The 23750-nt window shown below is 39.8% G+C and overlaps 1 protein-coding gene across 1 annotated transcript in view; it reads right to left on the bottom strand.

The window, feature by feature from the left end:
* Positions 1-927: 927 nt before the first annotated feature.
* CT55 (cancer/testis antigen 55) overlaps positions 928-23750 on the bottom strand; it is a gene marked incomplete at both ends in the record, with an annotated part of 36760 nt that continues 13937 nt past the window's right edge. Inside the window, 3 exons of the mRNA XM_081042994.1 lie at positions 928-1119; positions 1601-1713; positions 16836-16971. Of these exons, the coding sequence (XP_080899120.1) occupies positions 928-1119; positions 1601-1713; positions 16836-16971 (441 nt within the window). The remainder of the gene's footprint in view (positions 1120-1600; positions 1714-16835; positions 16972-23750) is intronic.

Raw genomic sequence — 23750 nt, 5'->3', positions numbered from 1 at the left:
ATTACGCAGCCATAAAAAATAAAATCTTACTGTCTGCAACAACATGGATGGGCCTAGAGGATATTACATGAAGTGAAATAAGTGAGACTGAGAACGACAAATACCATACTTATATGTGGAATCCAAAGAACAGAATGAACAAGGAAACAAAACAGAAATGGACTCAGAGATATAGGGGAAAAAAATGATGGTTGCTAGCTAGAAGGGGGTTGGAGGATGAGGGAGAAGCACAAATTAGGAAGCACAAATTGGTAGTCAGAAAATAGTCACAGGGATGTGAAATACAGTGTGGGGAATATAACCAGTAATGTTGTAAAGATCATGTAGAGTGCCAGATGGGCAACTGGACTTATCGGGGGGATCGCTTCATAGACTCTGTAGATGCCTGACCACTGTGCTGTACACCTGAACTGAAGTAGAATAATATTGAATGTCAACTGAAATACACACACACACACACACACACACACACACATATGATCAGGGGATGCAAAGTACAACATAGGAAATATAGTCAATGGTATCGCAATAGCTATGTGTGATGTCTGAAGGGTAGTAGACTTGGGGGGTTATCACTTTGAGGGGTATAAATGTCTAATCACTATGTTGTTTTTTACACCTGAAACTAATAAAAAATAATAAAATTATAAAATAAAAAATAAACAGAGCCACTTAAAACGAGAAAATTATAAAAACACAACTATTACAAAGTATTAAGATGAAAATGTCTTTAATCAATAATGAAAAACGCTGAACACTCTTCAGAAGATACACTCTATTACCCAACCCACACAGGATTTTAAAAGGTTGTATTTGAATTCATTGTTGAGGTTTACTAAACTATTTTTTATCAAAACACATTTAAACCAAGCTCTGTACTGCCAAGAGAAGAAAAGCTGCACAGGAAATAAAAATGTCATTTTCTTATTAACACTTTTTCACTAGAGTCATAGAAATTGCTCTCCAAGTATAACAGGACTGAATGCTCTCTACTGCAACCACGTTAACTATGTCAGATAGTTGAGGTACGTATCCATCAGGAAATTTCAGAGAATCCAAGGTGAAAAAGATGCTGTCATCTATCACCCCACTTCTTCCAGATAGGCTGGTAATGCAGGCCTGTGAATACAAATAATGGAAATGTTTATGTAAAAGCATCAGACACTGTAACAGGGTCTGTGCAAGCTTCACCTACACCTTTGTGCAGAATAAACTTCCCACTCATTTTCAGTCTCTACTACCCAAATCATACCCAACATTTAGTGTAACCTCTAGTCACACAACCCACTCCATTCATTCTTTCCCAGCAATTCCCTGAACACAATTTCTTTGCTGTTCTTATTGCTCTCTGAACTTTTTAATACTTCCCAAAGAAACTACATGATTTAGATCTTAATTATATGTGTATTCTATATTATTCTCTAATTATTTCCTTTCAGAAGCACAGCCTTTTCAATAAGATAATCAACTCCTCTTTGGTAAAGAATATATTTTCTTTCAGGTTTTTCAACACACCCAATAGAATCCTGAGAAGCAAACATTGTCACTACAGGAAGGCGAAGCAGAAACAAATAAGAAGAGCAACATGCAAACAAACTACCTCATGCACATGCTTATGTCTCAGAGGCTTTACAGAGATGGCCTTTCTCTTCCGTGTGTCTGGCTGGATGGAAAACGCAACTTCTACTCGGTCACCCTGATATGGCTGAAAATCTAAAACAGCCATGGAGAGAAATGAAGTTGGAATTAGCTCTTCTTTTTGGTAGTGTTAAATGTCACGAGTTACTTCAACATTGTAGTACCCTAAAATAGTTTCTATTACATTGAAGGTACATTTTAAACATTTTAAAACAGGTAACCTGTAAATCGTCCTGTCAGCAAGGAAGTTTCCCATCCTTTAGGCATTGATTCTCTCTACTGGTTAACAAAGTTGATTGGGGAAAAGTGTCAACTGGGCATCCCAAGGCAATCTTTCTGAGAGCAGCACAGGATTTATTAAACCATTGGGCATTCACAACTCCTTCTGAAGAGGCAGGAAAATACACAAGTAAGAGCACAAGTATGAATCCGACTGGCTGGGTTCAAACCTTGATACTGCTGCTTACTCAATTTGCAACCTTGGTCAAGTTACTTAACCTCTTTGTGCCTCGATTTCTTCATCTATGAAATGAGAAGCATAATAGTAGTACTTACCACACAGAGTTGAACAGACAATTAATGAATACATATAAAACTCATAGAACAGTGCCTGGTATACAACCAGCACCAAATAAATGTTGATTGCTATTAGTGGTAGAAGTAGCAGGAGAACACATTGCTACAGAGAGAAACAACTTTCTCAGGGGTTTTGGACAGATGATGAATTCTACATATTATACATTTCACAATTATAAACAAATATTTACAGATTTTCACAATTAGTTAAAAGTGAGTCACACACAGGATACAAAGGTACCATGGAGGACTTGAGGCAAATGGAATTTTCAAATACTGATGCTGGAAGTGAAAATCGGTACAACCACTTTAGAAAGTTGGCAATATCTACTAACTAATCATTTCTGTACCCTATGACCCAGAATTTCCTAGTTTCTTCATAGTCCTTTCCTTGTTCTTCCTTGATTAGAAGTTACAACTAAATTTTAGAATGACCCAAGACACATACTGGACACCTCTCTCTCCTATACACGTTTCTTTTCTGTGGCTTTATATAATATCTGTAGCCTGATCACTCCAATATGTCCAATATATATATAACTGCAGCTCTAACCAACTTCAGATTCATATATCCAAGTACTTAGTCAAATTGTTTTGTCTAAAGCTGAGCTCTTGCTGTTCTTCTCATGTACTCAATATTGCATTTCAATCTTTCCACATTTCTAAAATGGAAACCCTACCCTTACCATTACTCAAACAAAACCTTAGAAGTTTGACTCTTCTTTTCTCACACCAAATGTCAAATCCATTAGCCAATACTTTCATTTCTACCTTCAAAATATTTCTGGAATCAAATCAGTCCCTACAGCCTCCACTAACTTTAGTGAAGTCTCCATCATCGTGCCCCAGGACTATTGCAACAGATTCTAAGTTGTCTTCCCAATTCCATCCTTGTCCCATATAGTGTGTTCTGAACAGCCAGAGTGAAAATCTTAAAACATAACTCACCTCATATCACATCACTGCTCACAACCCTCCAAAAGGCCAAATCCTTACAATTACCTATAAATTCCTCTGTACCTCATGTCTTCACTGCCCCTTCAGGTCTTTACTGAAAATGTACTTTTTCAGTAAAACCTTCCCAGTACACTCTACATAAAATTTCAACCTATGGTTCCCTAGATTTATGTTTTTCCTTAAATTATGATTCAGCAGCTTCATTCCCAGTCCTGAGCATTTAGCCGTGACAAACATAATCATAGGCCCACAAAAGACTTGTTTGTTTTTTTCCAGCAATTTTACTCAGTATAGCCAAAAGCTGATAACAGCCAGCATGACCTTCAACAGGAAAATAGAGAGCATTTTCTCAATTTGTTGAAATTTTGCTTCCTGGCAATTGTCAGTTTGGCTCTAAGAAACTCATAAATATTCTCTACAGGTTTCGACATTTCTTATGTCGACATAGTTAAGTATTTTAGGAGATGGTGTTTGGAGTCAGAGATGTCTGGGACTGAACTCCAACTCTGCAATTTACAGTCGAGACTCTCTTAACAGACCTCCAATGAACTGATTCACCAGCTTAACCAATGCATCCAACAGCCCGCCTCCACTGCATGCCCCACTGCATGAGGTGGCAGGTAAGTTATCTCTTGCGCATCTGAGCACTTCAGCTTCAATAACTTTTGAATAATGGATCAACTGGAAGGCATGCCCTCATTTATTTAGTTAGTTATATAGTTATATGTAGTCACATGTCTTAGGGGAGCTCCTCAAAGTCACAGCTGAAATTTTATGTACTGTTTCTGATTAGTTGGGACCAATTTCAAAGTGAGTTAATCATATGTTTCAACTCTATTGTTTTAGGTAGTAGCTAAAACATAAAAATGAAAATGTTCACACGTGCCTGAGTTTCAGTGGGTACTGTGCTTAAACTATGCTTGTCATATAGTAAATGCTTGCTAAATGTCATTTGTCTCTCTATCCTTGGCTACACAACCTTCCTGGTCTACCACCAAAAAATAAACTAAAAAGCCATGTAAAGTAAAAACAAACAAACAAAGAAATAAACAACAACGAAAAACAGGAAAATGGAGAAACATATATTCAATACAATGGAATGAACTACACACATATGCAACAATATAGATGAATTTAAAATTCTAGACAGGAAAAGTAAATCTACGGTGGAAAAAAACCAGAACGTTGTTTTCCTGGGAAGTGGGGACAGGGACTGACTGGGGAAGGGCATGAGGGTAGTGTTTAGGTATATGCACTTGTCAAAACCCAGAGAAACTCAGAAAAATCCATAAACAATTATTGAACTTGAGTTGCTGATATACATTTTGAAGTATTCAGGAGACGCTATATAAATGTTTACATTTTACTTTCAAAAATATAAGATACACTGATGAGTGGATGGAATGACGACTAAAAGGTAATATATGTGGTAAAACAAGTATAATGAAAACATTAATGATAGATTCCAGGTGGTAGTTACATGGTTATTCACTGTAACATTCTTTCACATTTTTTGTATTTTTAAAAACTTGGTTAATAAAAAGACAAAAACTTGAGCCAGGATGATCAACTTCCACTTCGTAATTCCCACTGCAGTCAACAGAGTTCTCACTATCATGGTAAAATCTGAACTACAGTCAGCAATAATCTACCTCTGTCACGCAGGGGACCCTGCTCGCTGCGCCATTTGTTGTGCAGGGTCTCAGCTCCCACTCTCCGCCCAAGAACGCAGGACACGGTAAGGCCAAAAAGGAACACCCATGGAGCCATAGATAGGGGAGTCAAACCAATATATTCTCGCTGGCGGCTGGGCTGGAGACACAGGAAGCAGGATCTACATAATCTGCCTAACAGCAGTCCGCGCTTGCCAGCCACCATCTTCTTGCTAGCCCCCATTCCTATTCCTGCTAGCGTAGCCACAGCCATTATATTAGTGGCCAATGGCCTACGGGTTACAGCTGACGGCCAACTAGCCACAGCTGCTGGCAGCTGATCACAGTTGATGGCCATTTACTACCCGAGCCAGCACCTTTCTACGTGAGGCTGAGAGCCTGGAAACTGTTTTTTGGGGTTTTGTCCCCACACTCCACCCCTACAGGGTCTCGCCTCACAATCTACGCGACAAGCGTCTTCTGCGAGGGGCCCTGTGCAAAGAGCCTGGAGGTGAATGCACTATCCTGAACACAGCCAGGCTCTCTGGGCACAGCCAGGGTTTCTCAGGGCACCACCAGTACTTCTGGGCACAGCCAGACTTCCTGGGCTTCTTAAGGTACCACCAGTCTCCCCGGGCACAGCCAGGGTTTCTCAGGGCACCACCCCAGTACTTCTGGGCACAGCCAGACATCCTGGGCTTCTTAGGGTACCACCTGTTTCCCCGGGCACAGCCAGGTTTTCTCAGGGCACCACCACAGTACTTCTGGGCACAGCCAGACTTCCTGGGCTTCTTAGGGTACCACCAGTCTCCCCGGGCACAGCCAGAGTTTCTCAGGGCACCGCCACTCTCTCTGGACACAGCCAGACTTCCTGGACTCAGCCAGGGCCTCTCAGGGCATTGCCACTCTCTCTGGACACAGCCAGACTTCCTGGACACAGCCAGGGCCTCTCAGGGCACTGCCACTCTCTCTGGACACAGCCAGACTTCCTGGACTCAGCCAGGGCTCCCAGGGCACTGCCAATCTCTCTCTGGGCCTCTCGGGGTACTGTGCTGGAACAACAGCGGCTCACATCAAGGTGCTTACATATTATCAATGGCGGCCAGTCAAGACACAAAAGCAAACATCTAACCAGTCCCACTACATGGTGGTATGTTCCCAAACAGTCAAGCGTTCATTAAATCAGTGATAGAAGGCAATTCCCCATAGTCCATAGTCATTCGCCAGGGCTGTCCTGGGAGTGAGGGATGACCTTGACCTCACCATCATCTCCTATGGAGGACTCAGCATGCATTTCCTCCCGGGACAAGTCCCGCATCCGGGCTGCCTCAGCAAGCAGTTCCCAGCCCACAGGGTGGCAACAACCTCCGCTTTCTCCGCTTTCTCCGGCCTCTGCTGGTTGGGGAACCATCCACATCTTCCCACCCCTCCACGGGAATCGAGCTCTCCGGCAGCTGCTCCTCCTGGTCTTCCTCAGACTGAGCTTTCATACGCACAAACTGCTCCACTGCCCTTCGGAGAGCTTTGGCCAGCACCGTATCCTGCCGACTACGCCATGTGTCACGCAGGGGACCCTGCTCGCTGCGCCATTTGTCGTGCAGGGTCTCAGCTCCCACTCTCCGCCCAAGAACGCAGGACACGGTAAGGCCAAAAAGGAACACCCATGGAGCCATAGATAGGGGAGTCAAACCAATATATTCTCGCTGGCGGCTGGGCTGGAGACACAGGAAGCAGGATCTACATAATCTGCCTAACAGCAGTCCACGCTTGCCAGCCACCATCTTCTTGCTAGCCCCCATTCCTATTCCTGCTAGTGTAGCCACAGCCGTTATATTAGTGGCCAATGGCCTACGGTTTACAGCTGACGGCCAACTAGCCACAGCTGCTGGCATCTGATCACAGTTGATGGCCATTTACTACCCGAGCCAGCACCTTTCTATGTGAGGCTGAGAGCCTGGAAACTGTTTTTTGGGGTTTTGTCCCCACAACCTCTCTTTTCCAAACTCTTTCCAGGCACAAGATAACTAATTTTTCCCTTCCACGGACCACATGGAGGGTGCTTGATGATAAAACAAAGTGTCCTTGGACATGAGTGACTAGGAACAGTTAACTCCAACCAGTCTCAGGTAGAAATAGGAGGTAAGAGATACTGCCGGCCCCGCCAACCACTTGGCAGACCAGTAAGTCATGTCGTGGCCCGTGTCACGGGCCTAAAAATGGCAAGATTCTACCAGGCCATTAAGTTGGCAGGGTCACTGGGAAATATGTTTACATGAAAATACTACTCCCTCTCACACACTCCTGCATATATTCACCTTTCATGGTCACACATGGTCTGCACATATATTCACCTTTCACTCATTCCTCAACCTACTTACAATTTTTTTCATCTATACCATCCTATTAGAACTGACCACACCAAGGTTACCTCAGAAAGCTCCTGATAGGATTAAATCTGATGGTGTAAATTATGTACTTAACACAGTATAAGGTTCTACACCATTTGGATCCCACACGACATTTATAATCTTGTTTCATACTATTCCCTCATTCAAGTCATACCACATATACTCACCACACTCTAGCCACCCTGTCGTCCCTTCAATTCCTAGGAAATGCCAAGTTTTTTTTCACCTCAGGACTTTTACAATGACTTTTCCCTGGTTGGAATATTTTCTCCAGCTGGCTCCTTCTTAGTCTTCCAGTCTCAGCTGAAGAGTCACCTCCTCAGAGAGGCTTACCCTAATCTGCTATCTACAGTAAACCCCAACCTACCCTACTCTCAGTTTTACTATCACAGTACCTTGTTCAAAAAACAATCTAATTTTTTTTTCTTTTTGCTTGGAGAGCAGAAAACAATCTAATTTTTTTTTCTTTTTGCTTACTTGCTGATTGTCTGAGGTCTAGTTCATTAGAATGCAAATAGTACCTGCAACAGAGTGAGGCACTCAAATATCTATTGAATGAACACCAATAAGAAAAGAAAATAAACTAACTGTCCATTATGTGAGACAAAAAAAAATATTTTCCTTCTTTTAGAGTCCTATTATGTTTTAAATTGTATTTTTTGCCATTTTCATTGGGTTTCATAAGCAGATTAACAACTGCTATTTTGATAATTCTAAGAATGACTGATTAGCTGCTCAGTTTTTTAAATCAACAATCAATCTCTCTCTCTCTCTCTCTCTCTCTCTCTCTGTCTCTCTCTCTCTCTCTCTTTCTCTCCCCCCCCTCCAAAAAAAAAGATGTTTTTACTCCAATTCACCATTTTGCAGCAGTAAATCCCTCTACCTAGGCTTTGGTTCCCCCCCTCTCTTTCCGCCCAGAGACCTTCTTCCAGAAGTCCTCCCTGACAGCTTCTTCACCTTCAATTAATCTCTTTGGCATTGCAAACACATTCAAGTGCTTCCCATCTTGAGAACCTAGTGAGGGCTACCATTAGTGGTGACTTCTTGTTGACATGGTTATAGGGACCAAGAAATTGCCTTTGGAGTTCAGCAATTAGAGGCCTTTACTTCTAGAATTGGGTAGTTCTAACTAAATGAATCTTAAAATTCTAGCTGCCACCAGACAGATGGTAACCTTTGGAGACTTCCAGAGTTAACAACTAAGGTCAAGTCCTGGCTTTCACTTCCAATAAAAGTAAAATAGAAAGCTGTCAGGTGTGGCTAAACTAACTTCCTCTTTTGTATCCAAGCTAAATGGCAGAAAATTGGACTTAAACAGGTACAAAATTTTTACCTCTATTTATCTTTCAAAATCCAGCCTGTCAAATATATGGTGATGGAAGGAGAACTGACTCTGGCTGGTGAACACACAATGTGATATATAGATGATGTAATACAGAATTGTACACCTGAAATCTATGTAACTTTACTAACAATTGTCACCCCAATAAACTTTAATTTTAAAAAAAGTTAAAAAAAAATGGCTTGGCAGTGTCTGGAGTCCAGCTCGGAGAGCACCTTGCCCAGGCAGCCTTCTCCAGTTCTTCCCATAATGGTCAATCATTCTCTCTTCTCTGCTCAGTAATGTTTCCATCATGTTCTTTTTACGTATTCATACATCTGTCTCTTTCAATTAGAATAAGAGCTCTTTGCCGGCAGGTTTTAATAAAGTCATATTTATCTTGGTCTTGCCAATATCTGACACTCTATCTCGAGATGAATTAAACTGAAATAGAATAAACAAATTAACAAATTATTGCTTTAGGCATAAAAAACCAAAATGTTATATCTGATAATCACAAATAGAATTCAACAATGAATACACACACACACACACACACACACACACACACACACACACACGGAAAGTGTTGGAGGAGGTCATCGAGAGGACATGATCATTAGTCGACCTTGAGCTGGACCCAAGCAATGGGAGGCTCCTCAACCCCTCCCCTGTCCTTAGAATGAACATTCCACCCACTATTCCTATAGCTAGAGCCGTTTCAAGGACGCAGCCTTGAGAGAGTACAGTGTATTGAGACCTTCTGAACAGAATAGAGACTGAACCCCATTAAGGCCTCTATATAAGCTCTTAACATGCTGGCTGGCAGGTGCAGAGACCTACTTGTCTTGAAAAGCCCAAGACAAACCTGGGCTATAAATTCCCTTACTTATTCAATCTGCCACCTACCAATCTGGAATGGACTGCCTCTTTCTTCCATCTCTCCTTGCCCTCTGTGTTCAGGGGCTAGTTTGCGAACCAACAGAAAGGTACAAAGCTATCTCCAAACCTTATGTTAAAGCATTTGAACGTCATCAAAATGGCGGTGGGAGGTGAGCCTCTGTAAAGCTCCCCTGGAATTTATAACTAATCGAACAACAATAACTCCACAGAAGACTCCCTGCACAGCACACAGGCAAGAAGAACAGGCCCACTACTGAATTCACCTAAACGTGGGAGAATCGCGTAAGCGGGGGAGCAGGGAAGGGAGAAGTGCGGAGACGGAGCCATGCAGGCGCAGGACGCAGACGTAGCTCACTGCTCCAAGATCACTGCATCCCGGAACCACCACAGTTGCGGGAGAGGGAAGAACTCAGACTGCTAGGGCTCCGCTTATGGCCCACAGGGCTGAGGGGGACAACATGTAACACGGCTGAACCCAACGCTCACAGCAGAGACCTCGGAGAAAAGACTGAGGGAAGAAGGCTGAAAACAGTGCTTTAAGCCCTCACTGCCGAGCAGAGAACGGAAGCCTTAGGCACTGAGAGTAGTCGCCCCATCATTACCCTACCAGAGCTCGCCCGGCCCCCACCTGCCCGGTGATAGAAGCGGAACAGTAGCAGTCTCAGATCCAAGAACAGAATATTTGCTGTTCTGAGAACTGTGGACCGCAGACACAGATTCGCAGCCCAACTAGTTCCGGCAAAGGGGAGGGAGCTGTGGAAGCAGGACTCACTATGGTGGTGGTCGCCGCCATTGCTCTGGGCCACCTCTCACAACTCACCCCGCCCCTAGCCCCACCTATCTGGGCAGATCCCTGAAGGAGTAAACAGAACTGCTGACACATACGGGCTCTGAATCAGATGCAGAAAGAGCTTTGGAACTTCAAAAGCTCTCCGCATCCCCACAGGGACGTGGCACCTATAACCCAGGCGAACGGTTAACAGAGTAGAAGTCTGATTCCCAGGGAATCCCACCATTGTGTGAGACTGGAATAGTGCAGAGAAAACATAGCACTACTGTGTGAGAGGAAAAAAAAGGCTGCAGTCGGAGAGAAAATAAAACATTCTACCAACAAGTATAGGAAAACAAAAGAACGACCTCTTCCTATCAACCTGCTGCAGAAACCACTCCTGTAGATGTCTAGGAAGAGAAATAATAAATCAGTAATGTCCATGAATAACCAAGGCAACAAGACAACTCAGAAAGAAAGTGAAAAGTCTCCAGAAAAGGAATTTAAAGATATGGAAATATGTGACTTAAATGACAGAGAATTCAAGATTGCATTTCTGAAAAAACTCAAAGAGATGCAAGAAAACACATAAAGGCAATTTAGTGAACTCAGAAACACAATCAAAGAACAACATGAACATTTTATGAAAGATATTGAAATTTTAAAAAAAGAACCACATGGAATTTCTGGAAATTAAGAACTCAATAGAACACATTAAGAATGAAATAAAAGCTTAGGCAGTAGAGTTGACCAGATGGAGGAAAGAATCAGTGACATCGAAGATAGAAACCTGGAAATTACACAGATGGAAGAAGAAAGAGACTTGAGACTTAAAAGAAATGAAAGAACTCTACAAAAACTTACTGACTCTATCAGAAAGAGCAATATAAGAATAATGGGCATACCAGAAGGAGAAGAAAGAGAGAAGGGAGAAGAGAATATATTCAAACAAATTGTTGATGAGAACTTCCCAAACTTGTGGACAGAACTGGATCCTCGAATCCAAGAAGCAAACAGAATACCTAATTACCTCAATCCCAACAGGCCTTCTCCAAGGCACATTGCATTGAAGTTGTCTAAAATCAACGATCATGGCATTGTACACCAGAAGCTAAACATTAATGAATGCCAACTATAATTTTATATATATAATGTGATGGCTCGGTGTGAGGTCAGAGGGATAATGGATGGGGGGAGGGGGGTTCACAGTGTGAGTGATATAAATGATGAACGTCTACGTATTACCTTGTCTTGTACACCTGAAACTAATAAAAAATAAATAAATAAATAAAAATATTAAAAATAAAAATAAAATGTTAAATCGTCTGGTAAAAAATAAATAAATAAACAAAATCAATGACAAAGAAAGAATCCTCAAGGCAGCCAGGGGAAAAAAGACGGTAACATACAAAGGAAAGCCCATTAGATTATCATCAGATTTTTCAGCAGAAACTCTACAAGCCAGGAGGGAGTGGAAGCAAATATTCAAACTATTGAAAGAGAGAAATTATGAACCAAGAATAATATATCCAGCAAAGACATCCTTTAGATATGAAAAAGGAATAAAGACATTTCCAGACATACACAAGCTGAGGAAATTTCCTAATACACAACTTGCACTACAAGAAATACTAAAGGAGGCATTCGACCACCATGAACAGGGACAATTTGTGGCAACATAAAAAGGGAGAGAGTAAAGGCCTGAACCGGAATATGGGAATGGAAAAAGTAAGCGTACTAAAGAAAATGGAATACTCTAAATATCAAACTTTTTTTTACATAAACTTAAGGGTAACCACTCAAAAAAAAATCCAGAACTGAAACATATACTGTAATAAAAGAAGAAACAGAGGGAAACATCATAGAATACCACCACACAGAAATAACAGATAACAACAAAATGGCAAAGAAACAATGGAGACACAGCCTTACCAGAAAACTGAAGATAGAATGACAGGAAATCCTCACATATCAATAATCACCCTAAATGTAAATGGACTGAACTCACCAATAAAAAGGCACAGAGTACCAGACTGGATCAAAAAACTAAACTCAACCATATGCTGTCTCCAAGAGACACATCTCAGCTACAAGGCCAAGCATAGACTCAAAGTGAAAGGGTGGAAATTGACACTCCAAGCAAATGGTACCCAGAGAAAATCAGGTGTAGCCATAATGATATCAGACGAAACAGACTTCAGGGTGAAAAAAGATAACAAGAGACAAAGATGGACATTTCATAATGGGAAAGGGGACTATACAACAAGAAGATGTAACAGTCATCAATATTTATGCCCCCAATCAGGGAGCACCAAAATATACCAAGCAACTACTAACAGAACTAAAGGGAGAAATTGACGAAAACACAAATTACTAGGGGACTTAAATACACCATTGACAGCTATGGATAGATCATCCAAACAGAAAATAAATAACGAAATAGCAGCCCTAAATCAAACATTAGATGAAATGGACATAACTGACACATAGAGGACTTCATCCTAAAACATCAGACTATACATTCTTTTCGAGGGTACATGGAACATTCTCAAGGATAGACCATATATTGGGACATAAAATCAGCCTCAGCAAATTTAAGAAGACTGAAATCATACGAAACATATTCTCTGATCACAAGTCTTTGAAATTCGATATCAACTGTGAAAAGAAAGCAAGAAAAAACACAAATACATGGAGATTAACAACATACTTTAAAGAACGACTGGGTCAAAGAAGAAATTAGAGAAGAGATCAAAAGATACACAGAAACAAATAACAATGAAAATACATCCTACCAAAATTTTGGGGATGTAGCAAAAGCAGTTTAAAGAGGGAAATTTATATCATTACAGGCCTATATCAAGAAACAAGAAAAATAAATAACCTCATGTTACACCATAAAGAACTAGAAAAAGAAGAACAAGTGAACCCAAGGTCAGCAGAAGAAAAAAAATAAAAAAAATCAGAGCAGAACTAAATGAAATAGAAAACAAAAAGACAATAGAAAAAATTAATGTGACAAAGAGCTGGTTCTTTGAAAAGATTAATAAAATCGACAAACCCTTGGCTAGACTCACTAAAATAAAGAGAGAAGACACTAATTAACAAAATCAGAAATTAAAAAAGGGAAGTTATCACAGACACAACAGAAATACAAAGGATCATCCAAGAATAGTATGAAGGACTATATGCCATCAAATTCAATAACCTAGAAGAAATGGACAAATTCTTAGAAACATATAGCCTTCCAAGACTGAACCATGAAGAACTGGAAAATCTAGAGTCCGATCACCGGTAATGAAATTAAATCAGTCATCCAAAACCTTCCCAAAAACAAAAATCCAGGACCAGATGGCTTCACTAGTGAATTCTACCAAACCTTCAAAAAGGATCTAATACCAATCCTGCTCAAACTCTTCCAAAAAATTAAAGAAGAGACAGTACTCCCTAACTCATTTTATGAGGCCAACATTACCCTGATACCAAAACCTTCTAAGGACAACACAAAACAAGAAAACTACGAACCAATATCTCTGATGAATACTGATGCAAAAATCCTAAACAAAATTCTAGCAAATCGAATACAACAATGCATTAAAAAGATTATTCATCACGACCAAGTGGGTTTCATCCACGGGGCACAAGGATGGTTCAACATCCGCAAATCCATCAATGTGATACATCACATAAACAAAATAAAGGACAAAAATCATATGATTCTATCAATTGATGCAGAAAAGGCATTTGACAAGATACAACATCCATTTATGATTAAAACTCAATAAAATAGGTATAGAAGGAAAATACCTTAACATAATAAAGGCCATATATGACAAGCCCTCAGCTAATCTCATAATTAATGGTGAAAAACTGAAGCCCTTTGCTCTCCATTCAGGAACACGACAGGGCTGTGCCCCATCACCTCTGCTTTTCAACATACTGTTGGAAGTCCTTGCCAGAGCAATCAGGCAAGAGAAAGAAATAAAAGGCATCCAAATTGGGAATCAAGAAGTTAAATTGTCACTCTTTGCAGATGACATGATGCTATATATAGAAAACCCTAAAGACTCCACCCAAAAGCTAGTAGAAACAATCAACGAATACAGTAAAGTTGCTGGCTACAAAATCAACGTACAAAAGTCCACTGCATTCCTATATACTAACAATGAAATCTCAGAAAAAGAAATACAAACAATTCCTTTTGCAATTGCAGCAAAAAGAATGAAATACCTAAGAATAAACTTAACCAAGGTTGTAAAGGACCCATATGCTGAAAACTATAAGACATTTTTGAAAGAAATTGGAGAAGACACAAAGAAATGGAAAGACATTCCATGTTCATGGATTGGAAGAATCAACGTAGTTAAAACGGCCATATTACCCAAAGCAATGTACAGATTTAATGCAATCCCAATGGCATTTTTTAAAGAAATAGAACAAAAAGTCATCAGATTTGTTTGGAACCACAAAAGACCTCAAATAACCAACGCAATCTTAAGAAAAAAGAATAATACTGGACGTATCACACTCCCTGACTTTAGCTTGTACTACGGGACTACAATAATCAAAACAGCATGGTACTGGCAGAAAAACAGACACATAGATCAAGGGAATAGAATTGAGAACCCAGAAATAAAGCCACATAAATATGGACAGATAATTTTTGACAAAGAAGCAAAAAACATACAATGGAGAAAAGACAGCCTCTTCAATAAATGGTGCTGGGAGAATTGGATAGCCACGTGCAAAAGAATGAAACTGGACTGCTCTCTGTCACCATGTACCAAAATTAATTCAAAATGGATCAAAGATTTAAGCATAAGACCTGACATAATAAACTGCATAGAAGAAAACATAGGTACTAAACTTATGGACTTTGGATTCAAAGAACATTTTATGAGTTTGACTCCAAAGGCAAGAGAAGTAAAAGCTAAAATAAATGACTGGGACTATATGAAACTTAAAAGCTTCTGCACAGTGAAAGAAACCATCGACAAAATAAAGAAGCTATCAACTGAATGGGAGATTTTTGCAAACAGTCCCTCTGATAAGGGGCTAATATCCAAAATATACAAGGAACTCATGAAACCCAACAACAGAAAAACAAAGAACCCAATTGAAAATTGGGCAGACTATCTGAAGAGACATTTCTCCAAAGAGGACATACAAATGGCAAATAGACATATGAAAAAATGTTCAACATTAGTAACCATCAGAGAAATGCAAATAAAAACCACAATGAGATATCACCTCACTCCAGTCAGAATGGCTATCATCAACAAGACAAATAGTAACAAGTGTTGGAGAGGCTGTGGAGAAAAAGGAACCCTCATACACTGTTGGTGGGAATGCAGATTGGTGCAGCCGTTATGGAAGGCAGTGTGGAGGTTCCTCAAAAGATTACGAAGAGTTACCACATGACCCAGCAATCCCTCTCCTTGGTATCTATGCAAAAAATCTGCAAACATTTATCCATAAAGACACGTGTTCCAATGTTCATTGCAGCTTTGTTTACGGTGGCCAAGACATGGAAACAACCAAAATGTCCTTCGATAGATGAATGGATAAAGAAGTTGTGGTATATATACACCATAGAATACTATTCGGCGGTAAGAAAAGATGATATAGGAACATTTATGACAACTTGGATGGATCTTGAGAGTATAATTCTAAGTGAAATAAGTCAGACAGAAAAAGCAGAGAATCCTATGATTTCACTGATATGTGGTATATAAACCAAAAACAACAAAAGAACAAGACAAACAAATGAGAAACAAAAACTCATAGACACAGACAATAGTTTAGTGGTTACCAGAGGGTAAGGGTAGTGTGGGGAGGGAGATGAGGATAAGAGGGATGAAAAATATGGTGACGGAAGGAGAACTGACTCTGGATGGTGAACCCACAGTGTGATTTATAGATGATGTAATACAGAATTGTACACCTGAAATCTATGTAATGTCACTAACAATTATCACCCCAATAAATTAAAAAGGAAAGCATTTGAAGTATTTGAAAATATAGTATCCTTGTATAATTGTAATATCATTCAGTTAGATAAGAAACTCAATGCTTATTTGATTGTAAAAACTTCATAAATACTTGTAACTACATCCAATAAATGAAAATGCAACAAATGAGGGGGCGGCCTGTTGGTTCAGTTGGTTAGAGTGCAGTGCTCATAGCACTAACGTCGCCGGTTTGATTCCCACATGGGCCAGCGAGCTGCATCCTCCACAACTGGACTGAAAACAACGGCTTGACTTGGAGCTGATGGGTCCTGGAAAAACACAGTTCTCCAATAAAAATTTAAAAAAAAAGAAAATGCAACAAATGATAATATGAGTTTTAAAAACATTATACACCTGTCCCTTGCTGTACATTATTTTCAACTCCAAAGGTCCACCTCAAGTATTCAAATGGAGTATTATTCTGAATGCAGCCCAGGACACTGAAGAAGTAGTTCTAGCACTAAAATCCTCTCACCAAATAAGCATGTCCCAGATTTGACTCTGTAAATGATGCCTGTAATGATCTCCAAATCCAGTCTATAAAATTAAAAAAATAGGTAAAACCTAACTTTAAATTTTAAAAAAAATCGTAAATTGTACCTTTACAAACAACATCTAGAGAGAAGTAAGCTGTGTGGTCAGCACCATCCATTCGACAGGTAAGACAGCCAGACGAAACTCCAGTACAGGAGTCTGACAGTCCATTGTCATGGTAATTATCACAGAATGGATCCACCTGTGAGGTAAAGAAACAGTTACTCCAAATATAACAAAAGTTTCAAAATAAAAAAAAAAAACATGTGCTTAAATCATTTTTTGAGAAATGGGTTAAAAAACTATAATAAACAGTGCTGAACAGATTTCATCTGACAAACATATCATAGACATGAGATGATGCCTGAGTCTCATGTCTTTTTTACTTTACTTTTTAGAGCAGATTAGGAAACTTGAGCAGAAAGTTCACATATACTCCTCTCTTCCACTCTGTTTCCCCTATTACGAGGAGCATCTTGCATTTGTTCAATTGGTACATGTGTTCAATTGATAAACCAATATAGATAAAATATATTTAACTAAAGCCCATAGTTTAAACGAGGATTCACTCTTTGTGTTGTACTATCATATGTCTTTAACGTGTCTGAAAATATTATTTGTGCACCAAACAGGTTTAATGCATTGACAGCATTAGATTCAAAGATAAAAGATATACTATTTCTTTCACCCAGGAATTCTCCAGGAAGTCTCAATCAAAGGGCAAGAAAAAAACAGGATTTTCGACAAGGAGGCAGAGTAGGTAAACGCTGTGGTTGCCTCTTCTTACTATCACATCAAAATTACAACTAAATTACAGAACAACCACCACTGAAAATCGCCTGAAGTCTACCTGAACTGAAGCCCTACAAGTAAAGAAACAGAGAAGAGGCTGCCTCAAGATTGGCAGGAGGGGCAGAGACGTAGAACAGGCTGGTCCCACACCTACGTGTAATCATTAAAAATCGGGAGGGGTATCTCGGCTGCAGATACCCCCCATGGAGGAGTGAGGGGTCCCAGCCCCATACCAGCCTCCCCAGGGCAGGGTTAGGGAAAGAAGTGCTAGGGAAAGAATTCCCCATAACTTCTGGCTGTGAAGACCAGGGGAGATGTGGCTGAGTGAGGCGAGGGTAGCTGGAATCCCAAGCACTCCTATTAAAGAAACAGCACACAGACCTACTCGCTGGCGAACTCACTCGCGCTGAGCTCCAGTGCGGGAGCAGCAGCTCAAAAGGTGCCAAGGACATATGTGGAGGAGCTGTTATTGTCTGGATTCAGGGCAAGGACTGGAGGGGCATCTTTCTCCCAGACAGTACTGCTTGCAGAATCCATTGTTTCTTTGTTGAGCCCTCCCCACTCCCAGAGTGCAGGTGCAGGTAGCTGCTATATCTGAGTCTCTGTCAACCTTGCTAACACCATTCCTCCACTCCACTCTTGTGTTTCCGAGACAGCACCCACTTACGGGTACACCCAAGTCACTTCCAGTGGCTTATCCATACGAATGGCCTGTCTTGCCTCACGCTGTGGACTTTCCTAAAATCTCTCAAAGGTTCACAAAACCCAAACAAGCAGCATCTGTCTTTGGCATGTCCCGTACCTCTTTGTTGAGCAGCCCCAAGTTTGGCAATAGTGGCATCTGGCCTCGGTTTGTGGCTTGGCCTCTCCTGGGCCCCTGTAAGCCCAGTATAGGTGGCAGCCATGTGCAGATTGCTCTTTGACACATGCCAGGTGGCCCTGGACAAGGCACGAGTTGTGGCTCAACTTGGCCTGCAACAGGGCTCCTTCAAGGAGACCCTGTGGCCAGAATGCCTGGTGGCCAGCTTTGGACTGAGGCAGAGCATCACCTGGCAACTTCTGAAAATGACACACCCAAAGCACAGACTGGGAAGGCACCAAAGCCTTGTTAAAGCAAATCCTGCTCTGTAGCATCAGCTCCTGCACAACAGCTCCTCCACTGTAGTCATGGCCAGTCTCCATAACCAATCACCCTGAGGGTCAATCCCTACCATTGACACGCAAACAGCAAACAACGCTCAACTACGAAAATAGAGAACACACAACCCAACAAGGGACATGCCTGGAGCACCTAGCTCAGGTAACCCGGGAAGACTGGGTTACTGGGCCCCACAGAACACCTACAACAGAAGGCCATTATACTAAGGCTGGGAGACATAACAGCATAGAACCATGCATAATACATAGAAACAAACACATGGAGGCAAAATGGGGAGACAAATGTGTCTCAAATAAAAGAACAGAACAAAACTCCAGAAAAAGAATTAAACAAAATGGAGACAAGCAATCTACCAGACTCAGAGTTCAAAACACTAGTTACAAGGACACTCAATGATCTCAGGGAGAACTTCAACAAAGAGATAAGAAACATAAAAATGGAGATAGAAAACATAAAGAACAGTCAGAAATGAAAAATATGACAACTGATATAAAGATACACGAGAGGGAATCAACAGTAAGTTAGATGAAACAGAGGATCAAACCAGTAATTTAGAAGATAAGGTAGCAGAAAACAACCAATCAGAACAGCAAAAAGAATCCAAAGAAATGAGGATAGTTTAAGGGGGCCTCTGGGACAACAGCAAGTGTAATAACATTTGCATTAGGGGCACCAGGAGGAGGACAGAGAGCAAGGAATTGAAACCAATTTGAAGAAATAAGGACAGAAAACTTCTCTAACCTGGTGAAGGAAATAAACATACAAGCCCAGGAAGCAGAGTCCCAAACAAGACAAACTCAAAGAGGCCCACACCAACACACATCATAATTAAAATGCCAAAGGTTAAAGACAAAGAAAGAATCTTAAAAGCAGCAAGAGAAAAGCAGTTAGTTACCCACAAGGAAGCTCCCATAAGACTGTCAACTGATTTCTCAACAGAAATTTTGCAGGCCAGAAGGGACTGGTATGAAATATTCAAAATGATGAAAAGCAAGGACCTACAACCAAAATTACTCTACCCAGCAAAGCTATCATTTAGAATCAAAGGACAGAAAAAGAGCTTCCCAGACAAAAAAAAAAAAAAAGCTAAAGGAGTTCATCACCACCAAACCAGTGTTACAAGGAATGCTAGCAGGACTTCTTTAAAACCAAAGAAGAAAAAAAAACAAAAGAAAGAAACTAAGAATAATAAAATGACAATAACTACATATCTATCAATAATTATTTTAAATGTAAATAAATTAAATACTCTAACAAAAAGATAGGGTGTCTGAATGGATAAGAAAAAAAGACCCTTACATACACTGCCTACAAGAGACTCACTTCAGATCAGAAGACACACGCAGACTGAAAGTAAAGGGATGGAAATAGATATTTCATGAAAAGGGAAATGAAAAAGAAAAAGTCTGAAGCAGCAATACTTACACCAGACAAAATAGACTTTAAAACAAAGGCTACCTAACAAGAGACAAAGAAGGACCCAGTAACACAACTTCTGGGTATTTATCCAAAGAAATCCAAAATGCTACTTCAAGGGAACATGTGCATCCATATACAAGGCGTGATTTAAAAAAAATGCGGTGAATGCTGCTGCGTGCCATCCAATGGAAAGGCAGGGATCTTCAATACGGACAGTGGCTCATCGAACCTTAGTAACAGCGTGTGTCAAGTTTCAACTTGTTCGGTGCAGTCAGTTTGGTGTGAGCTACTGTTGAGAGAAGGTGTGTTTTACATTGTGCCAGAAGTCATCCTCCATCATGACAACACTCTGTGTCACACGTCACTTCTGATACGGCCATTTCTGTCAAATAAAAACATTGCAGTGTGCCCTCATCCACCGTATTCTGGATCTGGCAACATGCAAATTCTGGCTCTTCCCCAAAGTCAAAACGACCATGAAAGGAAAATGTTTTCAATTGATTCAGGACATCAAGGAAGCCACAACAGCACAACTAAAGACATTTATGAAGGAGGACTTTCAGAACTGCCTCAGAAAGAGGGATAAGAATGATGGGATAAGTGTGTTCAAAACCAGGGGGACTAGAACAGTCATCAACATTTATGCTCCAATCAGGGAGCACAAAAATATATCAAGCAACTACTAACAGAACTAAAGGGAGAAATTGACCAAAATACAATTATACTAGGGGACTTAAATACGTCATTGATAGCTATGGATAGACCATCCAAAAAGATAATAAATAACAAAATAGCAGCCCTAAATCACACATTAGATGAAATGGACATAATTGACATATATAGAGCACCACTTGATCCTAAAATGTCAGACTATACATTTTTTTCTAGTGTACATGGAACATTCTCAAGGATAGACCATATATTGGGACATAAAATCAGCCTCAGCAATTTTTTAACAAGATTGAAATCATACCAAGCATATTCACGGATCAAAAGGCTTTGAAATTGGATATCAACTGCAAAAAGAAAGCGGGAAAAAACACAAACACTTGGAGATTAAACAACATACTTTTAAAGAAACAAGAAATATCCCAAATAAATAAACTCATGTTACACCGTAAAGAATTGGAAAAAGAAGAACAAGTGAAACCCAAGGTCAGCAGAAGAAAAGAAATAACAAAAATCAGAGCAGAACTAAATGAAATAGACAACAAAAAAACAATAGAAATATTTAATGTGACAAAGAGCTGGTTCTTTGAAAAAAATAACAAAATTGCCAAACCCTTGGCTAGACTCACTAAGATAAAAAGAGAAGACACTAATTAACAAAATCAGAAATGAAAAAGGAGAAGTTATCACGGACACAACAGAAATACAAAGCATTATCCAAGAATACTATGAGGGACTATATGCCACCAAATTCAATAACCTAGAAGAAATGGACAAATTCTTAGAAACATATAGCCTTCCTAGGGTGAACCATGAAAAACTGGAAAATCTAAAGAGTCCAATATCACCGGTAACGAAATTGAATCAGTCATCCAAAACCTTCCCAAAAGCAAAAATCTAGGACCAGATGGCTTCACCAGTGAATTCTACCAAACCTTCAAAGAGGATGTAATACCAATCCTGCTCAAACTCTTCCAAAAAATTGAAGAAGAGACAGTACTCTCTAACTCATTTTATGAGGCTAACATTACCCTGATACCAAAACCTTCTAAGGACAACACAAAACAAGAAAACTACAGACCATTATCTCTGATAAATACTGATGCAAAAATCCTAAACAAAATTCTAGCAAATCGAATACAACAATGCATTAAAAAGATTATTCATCACGACCAAGTGGGTTTCATCCACGGGGCACAAGGATGGTTCAACATCCGTAAATCCATCAATGTGATACATCATATAAACAAAATAAAGGACAAAAATCATATGATTCTATCAATTGATGCAGAAAAGGCATTTGACAAGATACAACATCCATTTATGATTAAAACACTTAATAAAACAGGTATAGAAGGAAAATACCTTAACATAATAAAGGCCATGTATGACAAGCCCTCAGCTAATCTCATAATTAATGGTGAAAAACTAAAGCCCTTTGCTCTACGTTCAGGAACACGACAGGGCTGTCCCCCATCACCTCTGCTTTTCAACATACTGTTGGAAGTCCTTGCCAGAGCAATCAGGCAAGAGAAAGAAATAAAAGGCATCCAAATTGGGAATCAAGAAGTTAAATTGTCACTCTTTGCAGATGACATGATGCTATATATAGAAAACCCTAAAGACTCCACCCAAAAGCTAGTAGAAACAATCAACGAATACAGTAAAGTTGCTGGCTACAAAATCAACGTACAAAAATCCACTGCATTCCTATATACTAACAATGAAATCTCAGAAAAAGAAATACAAACAATTCCTTTTGCAATTGCAGCAAAAAGAATGAAATACCTAAGAATAAACTTAACCAAGGTTGTGAAGGACCCATATGCTGAAAACTATAAGACATTTTTGAAAGAAATTGGAGAAGACACAAAGAAATGGAAAGACATTCCGTGCTCATGAATTGGAAGAATCAACGTAGTTAAAACGGCCATATTACCCAAAGCAATGTACAGATTTAATGCAATCCCAATGGCATTTTTTAAAGAAATAGAACAAAAAATCATCAGATTTGTTTGGAACCACAAAAGACCCCAAATAACCAAAGCAATCTTAAGAAAAAAGAATAATACTGGAGGTATCACACTCCCTGACTTTAGCTTGTACTACAGGACTACAATAATCAAAACAGCATGGTACTGGCAGAAAAACAGACACATAGATCAAGGGAATAGAATTGAGAACCCAGAAATAAAACCACATAAATATGGACAGATAATTTTTGACAAAGAAGCAAAAAACATACAATGGAGAAAAGACAGCCTCTTCAATAAATGGTGCTGGGAGAATTGGAAAGCCACGTGCAAAAGAATGAACCTGGACTGCTATCTATCACCATGTACCAAAATTAATTCAAAATGGATCAAAGATTTAAGCATAAGACCTGACATAATAAACTGCATAGAAGAAAACATAGGTACTAAACTTATGGACTTTGGGTTCTAAGAACATTTTATGAGTTTGACTCCAAAGGCAAGAGAAGTAAAAGCTAAAATAAATGACTGGGACTATATGAAACTTAAAAGCTTCTGCACAGTGAAAGAAACCATCGACAAATTAAAGAGGCAACCAACTGAATGGGAGATTTTTGCAAACAGTCCCTCTGATAAGGGGCTAATATCCAAAATATACAAGGAACTCATGAAACTCAACAACAGAAAAACAAACAACCCAATTGAAAAATGGGCAGACGACCTGAAGAGACATTTCTCCAAAGAGGACATACAAATGGCAAATAGACATATGAAAAAATGCTCAACATCACTAATCATCAGAGAAATGCAAATAAAAACCACAATGAGATATCACCTCACCCCAGTCAGAATGGCTATCATCAACAAGACAAATAGTAACAAGTGTTGGAGAGGCTGTGGAGAAAAAGGAACCCTGATACACTGTTGGTGGGAATGCAGACTGGTGCAGCCGCTATGGAAGGCAGTGTG

This window comes from Rhinolophus hipposideros, assembly GCF_964194185.1.
Source record: "Rhinolophus hipposideros genome assembly, chromosome: X".
In the NCBI taxonomy this organism is placed as follows: domain Eukaryota; kingdom Metazoa; phylum Chordata; class Mammalia; order Chiroptera; family Rhinolophidae; genus Rhinolophus; species Rhinolophus hipposideros.
This window is presented reverse-complemented; position numbering and strand designations above follow the sequence as displayed.